Below are 7634 nucleotides of genomic sequence, written 5' to 3'. Positions count from 1 at the left end.
CCAACAAACTTTTCCCAAAGGAGAAATTAGAGCTTGTCTGCTGAGTCATCATGAGTAGTTTAACTAAGCTAACTAACTTTTTGGCTAGCTAGCAAACAAAGTTTTTTAAAAACTTTTTAGATAGTTAGCAAACAATTGTTTTTTGTTTATCGTAAAGCATTTTGTCTGTTTGTTTGTTTTAATTTTTAGCTAGCTTTCATTACAAACAAAGTAATGTTTTGTTAAGAAATACAGAACAGCCAAAACTTTTCCCCCCCTATTTTATACTTACTAAGTCCTAACAGCAATCAGATTTATTTTTTATTTATTCATTTGTTTTACTTTTGGTTAATCAAACTTCTGCACATTGATCAAACTGTTTAATTTAGGTTTAATTCACTAAACGTGGATGTTCTAAACTAAGATTAGTTTTTAATTATGCAACAGAGCTCTGCTAATTAAATCTAATTAAATTAAATCAGGATTTGCTCATTTTAAACCTATTTTTGTTCAGCTCTGATTAGAACTAATCTTAGATTAAATAAATCTTTGTTGGTGCAACCCAGTCTTTTTTCCCTTCCTTCTTTCTTCTTTCTCCACTGCTCTCTTTAAAAAAATGGTCCCCCTTTGCATCGCTCATCAAGGTTGCATATTAGGAAAAAGGACTTTAATGCCATTTATTACAGTCAATCTGAAATAAATTCCATGCATATGGGATAGCTTCCCTCATGAACAGACCGATTTTCACAGCAGCCTTTTTGACATAGTAAACACAGGTGTTACCAGTGATACTAATGAAGACTGTGTTTTATTCAGGTCAAACAGAGTCATGGTGCTGTTACTGTGGATGTTGGCTCGCTGGAGAGGCTCTGCAACACTAAATAGAACAGGGCCTTAATTAGTATCATTGCTAACACCTGTGTTACCTTACTGTTTCACATCAAGAAAGGTCTTTTTGTTTACTGCACTCATCTATGTAGAAGACTCAATTTACAACAGAAATATTCAAATATGATATTTACAACAATTTGACATTATTTCATCACATCTGAATTGATGCAGGCTGATAAAATACTTTAACACGTGCTGCTAATTTGCTGATTTCAGTCGTAAGTGTACAACACATCAAAAAATGAGGAGGGAGAAACATGAGGATGGGATGCCACCTAGTGTTGTGACTTTACATGCACTTCAACTTGCAAACTGCATAATGTTAAACTGCCACGGGAGGAGGACGAGCTGGCAGCAGCCCAAGGTAATGCACCAAACCGCTGTGTAAATGTGTCAGCCTGTCTGACACCAGCATTGATGAGCTTCAGGGTCAGAATCACTGTCAGCAGGAGAGCGCCCCGCTATTTCCCAAAATCCATCTTTCCACACTTTAAGAATTTGGAAATAGTTCATGAATAATATGTTCAGGAAGGAACAGCAACTTTTGTGATTAATAAGTTATTATTTCCAGAAGGTTACGTTCCTGCAAATACAGAAAGGCAGTATATCTTTTGCTGGCTCTCTGTGCCACAGGGGTCATCTATTTTAAATGAACCTCTTATTGCACCCATACTTCACAAATCAAATAAATTAAACACAATATACAGCTCTATAATGTTAGAGATAAGGACTGGGCGGTGTGAGAGGTCACTTTGCCACATCCTGTGTGAATTTAGGACACGTCCCTCCGAGTGAGACACACGCAGAAACTTTCTGGCGCTGCTGTCCAATGACAAATGTCTCTCGCTCATGCATACACACACACGCGCACCCACTTTCTGTCACTCTCCCTGACAAACACACTCACACGCTCTCACCCTCTCTCTAATTTCCCCTGTGTCTCTGCAGTGGGCTCACTGCAGTGCGACTCTCCTCTCCACCACCCCACCCCCTCCTCCACCCTCGCCACCCTCCGTATAATAGAATATCGATCGCTCGCCTTTGCCGCAGTGTGTAAGCGAGTGTGTCTGTGGACGGGTGTGTGTATGTGTGTGTGTGTGTGTCTGACTGGGGCCCTCCAAGGTCATCGCCATGGCAACCTGAGCACGGGGTCCTCTCGCAGTGCTGTCACAGAGCACAGGTCACAGGGGTCACGTGAAAAAGGGGGACAAGAGGGGGACCATGCGGGGGACAAGAGGGGGGTTGCCGAGTGCTGCAGTGTTCGGTGTACAAGAGACAGAGAAGAGGAGCCACAAGAGTCGGAACTGTCCTGTTCCACTGTGTGTTCAGACCAGACCAGAATAATGAGAAAGTGTTCAGACTAAGTACTGAAGGCCACTGAGTTCATCACAGCTCCCGTCACTGGTGCACACAGAGGAGTCAACTGACGTTTCCCCTGAATAAAACAAACTGTGTGAATTCATTAAATATGAACGAAGATACCGGTGACAAGTTATCGTCACATCAGGAGTTTATTGCACTTCCGAAATGTAGTTTAAATACAAAAACACCCAAGTTACATCAAAATGTAAACAAATGAAGAATGAATTTCAACAAAGAAGTATACCAGGATTACAGAGTGACCTTCGAATCTGTTTGTCGTCAGAAGAGCTGATAAATACGCGTGCAGACAGTCAGCACAGACAAGTACCACATTATCTCAGAAACAAAAACACCGTGACTACGTACTGACCTTTTAAGATTTATTCTCATCAGCATATCTATGTTAAGTCCCCTATCAGAAAAAGCTGTTTGTATTCTCTTGAATAATTGTGCATGATTATTTTTAAAGCTTTAAATAGCACTTTTCCTTTGGAAAATAAATCATTTTATAGCAGTTTAGAATAGCAAACACTGGATTTACTGTATATACATCATCTTTACATATGACAATCTTTTCAGATGGTTTGGATAAAGGAGTGTACAGTAAAGAGTAGAGCACAGATAGTCCTAAAAGATTAATAAGTCGAAAGATATGTCACTATATAACAGGGGTGTCACGATTCTCCAAACCCACGATTCAATTTGACTTTCAATTTTAAGGCACCGATTCGATTCAGTTCTTCGATTTAACTTTTTTTTTGCACAGACAGCTGTGTCACTATCAGACTATCGACTCTTGACTTGTAAAGATCAACAGATGATTTGTTTTATGACCTGAGGACGGTCATTTACATTTCCAAATTCTTCTTAAAAAAAGAGTCTCTATGGCATCAAGCGTGATATCACTGCTGGTAAGCTATGCTGCGTCGCCAATTCTGCTTTTGATTTCAATAATTGAAACTGAGAGCTCATTTCGATTGACGTGATATTGAAACTATGACACCCCTACTGTATGACTGATGTTACAAGGAGCCAGAGGCTATTTGACACAAACCGGAGGCATCCAGTATAAAATATAAAGAGAAAGGCATATAAAATGTATGATAATGTGCTTAAATACTCATTTATAAATTAATTATTTGTGCATCTGACAAGTTACGTATATGAATGAGTTTGAAAAGGCAACACAGTTTGTAACAACGATTACATTAGAGGCAAGACAAGGTGCATTCTGGGTACACTGGCATAGGTAAGATACAGGGAATACAGGACGCACGTGTAGCTAAGAAGGAACGGATCTGGGAGCAGGTTTTCCTCCGGGCTCACACAGTTATAATGACGGCTGATCGTCAAACAGCTCCTCACACGGGCTCCATGAGCAGCTCTTCCATGTCGGACCCCTCCAGCTCACGGAACGCAGCATGAGAGCCAATCACGAACAGCGTTGCTCCTGAGAGGAGACGCGAAAAACGGAGAAGAGGAGCGTGAATACAAACACAATGAGAATGAAGAGGGTTTCCTCCACTGTAGCTAATACACCAACTGTCCGTAAATAATAAAATAAATAAATAATCTGAAAAATCTGTTTAAAGTAATTTAGCAGACACTCTTACCCGAGACTATTTATTCAATGTAGCAGCAGACTATGCTTCAATACATAAAAACTATTTAAAGAAGCTACAGTTTCCAAATGAGCATTGATACAAATATCCCTGCATCCCAAAATAATAACAAACAACAACAACAACAACTAATATGTTTTGGCTTACCCAGAACCCAAAAGACTGCAGCTCCAGCTCCGGCCAACCAGAACACAGGAAGAGAAACAGCTCCAGCCAGACTCATCTGATGAGGGACAGTCAGCTCCTTGCCTAGTTGGCAAGAAATTTAAACAGATTTAACAACACAAAAAAAAAAAGCCACATATTTTTCTTCTGCCTCTTGCCAGTCTGGTTTATTAGTAATAAATACACATTTTTTTTTATATCAGATGCAAGGGATGTAGATCAGATATTGGGGAAAACAAACAAGCAAACAAACTATAATTTGACATGATCCATCAGCCTAAACTATCTCAGAAATGCTTAACTAATCTTTGAGCGACACGCTGCAAAGTGATACATCACAGGTAACACAGATGAGCAACACGTATCATATGAACAGTAGCTAAAACCTGAGTGATGCCTGTCAGTATCACTGTTAAGATCAGGGGAGAAAAAAGCAAAATGGACAAGCTCAATTTATGCATTTATGCAACTTATTTAAATTTTATTCAGGATGTTTGCTGAGTCTGTCCATTCAAAAACACTGCTAAAAGTTCTGTGTGTGAACATGAAGAAGCAGCGTTGCATAACTGAGTCACGTTGTGGGCTTTGTGTTTCATCCTTAATGGGAGTAAAGTATTTGTATCACAGTTTGGGCGTGATAGTTTTTTAAATGGCTGCGTTACGCAAAGTGCGTTCTTACAGATTATCATTTACAGCTTAGTTGTTTCAGAGTCGGAAAAAGACATGGCATCAGATTGCACCATCGGACATGAATACCTGGTATCTAGCCATCTGTACTGGATACAGACATGCATTTAATCTATTCTTGAATAAACTTGCTTGTTTCTTCTGTGCCAAAAGTCACAGAGAGGTAACTTCCAACAATTAATTATTTAAATTCACACATAGCTAAAAAAAAAAAACAACCTAAAGATGTTGTTAATATTTCACAAAATTGAGCATATATATTCCTGTTCTTCAAATATTTGAACAAACTAATCTTACTAGGTTTTATTTATGTTAGCAGACAAACACAAAGGTTCATATTAGTCAGAATATGGTTCCAATGTGCCCAGTGATTTATGAATTCACTATTTAGCAGGAACAAAGGACAACTCACCGAGGATGACCAGTTTGGACTCCAGGGACTTGAGGTGAATTATGTAGAAGGCACCAGCGAACACAGCCAAGGCAATCAGTAGCATAGGAGAGCTGATACTGAGGAGAACAAACATCAACAGGTTTTAAGTCTTGGCGTAAAGCTCAAATTATTTTGTATTTTACTTTTGAACCAAATCTCATAAATCTAATAGAAATTGTTCCGTTTGTCTTTTCTAATATACGAAGTGACCAAAACCCTCGAAGAAAACTGTCATGTGATTTGTGTACAGGCTGAGCTGAGCAGCAGGAACAGGAAATATTCCAGCTGATAAACCAACACAAATGGTTTCCTCTTGTTGGCCTTACATGCAGTACAGGATGAGACCCAGGAAGATGAAGGTATAGTTGCTGTTGTAAATCTCCACATTTTTCACCACCCTCTGACACATCTCTCCGAAGTTTCGGGGTTTTGAAAACTTGCGTTGGTCCACGAAGCTGGACCAAGGTCGAATGGACACCCGACGCCTGTCGATCCACTCTTTAGCCATGGTAGCTGAGAAGCCTTTGGGGAGCCCGAGCCTGTGAAATAAGACCAAGATATTAAGAATTGAAGACACTAATTGCTTTGTTGTTGTTATCTGTATGACTGCATATCAGTATCTATCATGTGTCTGCACTGCAGACTAATAAAGAAAATACTTCAGTATATTTCCACAGGGTAGAAGGGAGGACATTTGAGCAACATGACATCTTAAATCCTCTCAATAATAAAATTATCATGACTATTGTGTGATGAATTTGGTACACATGACACTCAAAATAGGCCCTTACTTTGCCAGGATTCCAGCTCCACCTGTGCCAGTTGGATGAGCATCCTCAGCACTGAACAGATCTCCAGCCTTGCTGTCCATGTCTACAAGGCAGTTCTCCCCCTTTGGAGCTCCAGATGGCATCTACAGACTGTTTGCTGCAAGGAAATAATAATAGCACAAACATAAAAATTAATACCATTTCATTGCTGACATCATTTTCTTTCCTAGCTATTTATTTTTGTAACTTTAGAAATGAAATAATAGACTAACTCCTCCATCAGTTAACTGAAATCTGTATCAATGCAGTAATTAATTATGAATGTGGTACCACTTTACAATAAGACTATTCTTACAAATGTTTTTTAATCGTGCCAATTAGATTGTAAACACTTTATAAATCATTAATAAACAATTAAACAGGTTATAACAGTTTCCATACATCGATGTGGGCTCACTATGTGACAAGTTCCAGTTGCTGCTGACGAATAATTGATCTTACTAATGAGTTAATAATATTTATAACTGCAAAAGTGAGTCTTATTGTTAAGGTTAAAACAGTACATGCAAAAAATGTCATGGTAATCAATGTTAGCAAAACTTTAGTGTGTGAATTTGGTAATTTTATATGTCAAAGACATGCCGGTTCTGTTAAAATGCTGGTAATTTATTAACAAATATCAGATGAAGAGACAAGAATAACTCACTCTTTGCAGAGCAACAGGTCACGGTTGCCCTTTTAAATCTAATGTGTTGTAACACCTTCTTAATAATTTATAAAGTGTTTACAACCTAATTAATCTAATTCTAAACCATTTAGAAATCATTCATAAGCGTCGCCTTGTTGTAAAATTGTATTATGAAGGACTGTTCGGTCGAACTGCAGTTTCAAGTGTCAAATTAAAGAAATGCCACAACATTTCACAAGAAAAGTTAAATCAAAAAGCAAGTATAAATAGTTCAAAACTATTGTGTTCATAACAACAGTTTGACGTGTGCACTTCTCATACATACAGGGTGTAGCTTTGCCTTAGTGGAAAATTTTAGTCAATAAAGGGCTTGGTCACTGCCACATCGCACAATACACACGATATACAAGAAACTGTTGAACGCAAACACACATTTCTGCGATCAAGTATTAATTTAAGAGGCATTTTAGATGGCGTTAGTAAATTCTGTACAGTCAAATAAAAAAAAAAATAATGTGCAGGAAAGACAACTTTGCTGGTTGTTCAAAAGATTGTCACTGCTAACAGCTATGCTAGCTTCTTTGCTAACGTTCATGCCAACTACAGATCCAGACAGACAGATCATTTTCACATCAACACCGATGTATGGACGTGACAAACAAACACAAAACAGACCCAATATGTTTGTAGTGTCAAATCTGTAATCGTTAAATCAGTTCTACTTACAGCTGAAGTTTGGTGGGACAGCCTCAGACCTTTTGTTGCTGTGATGTTTCACGGATGTGATGTGGATGATATTTAACTTCCTGCTGTGTAGGTGCAAAACACCGCCACCTACTGACCGCATCGGGAACTGCACATCTTCTGTGTATGTTTGTTCTAAAGGTTGTTTGCTAAGATCATTATAGTCAGTGACAACTAAAAAAAACATTTGATTTAACTGAAATAAAAACAAAAACTAGACTTAGAAAGCCAACTGGTGCATTGGTGCACATGTTTGGGATGTTTTCATGACTGTCAGTTAATTGCACTTTGTT

At 38.5% G+C, this 7634-nt stretch overlaps 1 protein-coding gene across 1 annotated transcript; it reads right to left on the bottom strand.

Annotated features, from left to right (window-relative positions):
- Positions 1-2729: 2729 nt before the first annotated feature.
- On the bottom strand, positions 2730-7427 carry rabac1 (Rab acceptor 1 (prenylated)). The gene is made up of 6 exons (XM_084727193.1): positions 7324-7427; positions 5931-6066; positions 5466-5678; positions 5119-5216; positions 4002-4103; positions 2730-3682 (listed from the first exon to the last, which is right to left on the bottom strand). Exons 2-6 carry the CDS (start codon positions 6050-6052, stop codon positions 3594-3596), a joined length of 624 nt encoding a protein of 207 aa, XP_084583319.1. The 5' UTR covers positions 6053-6066; positions 7324-7427; the 3' UTR covers positions 2730-3593.
- Between the last annotated feature and the right edge of the window lie 207 nt (positions 7428-7634).

Source organism: Lutjanus erythropterus, chromosome 9 (genome assembly GCF_056507025.1).
Source record: "Lutjanus erythropterus isolate fLutEry1 chromosome 9, fLutEry1.hap2, whole genome shotgun sequence".
Classification (NCBI taxonomy): domain Eukaryota; kingdom Metazoa; phylum Chordata; class Actinopteri; order Lutjaniformes; family Lutjanidae; genus Lutjanus; species Lutjanus erythropterus.
This window is presented reverse-complemented; position numbering and strand designations above follow the sequence as displayed.

Bases quoted from the DNA above. Each gene is read 5' to 3' on its own strand.
- rabac1 (XM_084727193.1), bottom strand. From the start codon at position 6,052: ATGCCATCTGGAGCTCCAAAGGGGGAGAACTGCCTTGTAGACATGGAC. The intron at 5,679-5,930 runs GTAAGGGCCTAT...CTTATTTCACAG, and splicing joins GGAGCTGGAATCCTGGCAAA to GCTCGGGCTCCCCAAAGGCT. The intron at 5,217-5,465 runs GTAAGGCCAACA...TGTTCTCCTCAG, and splicing joins GGTCTCATCCTGTACTGCAT to TATCAGCTCTCCTATGCTAC.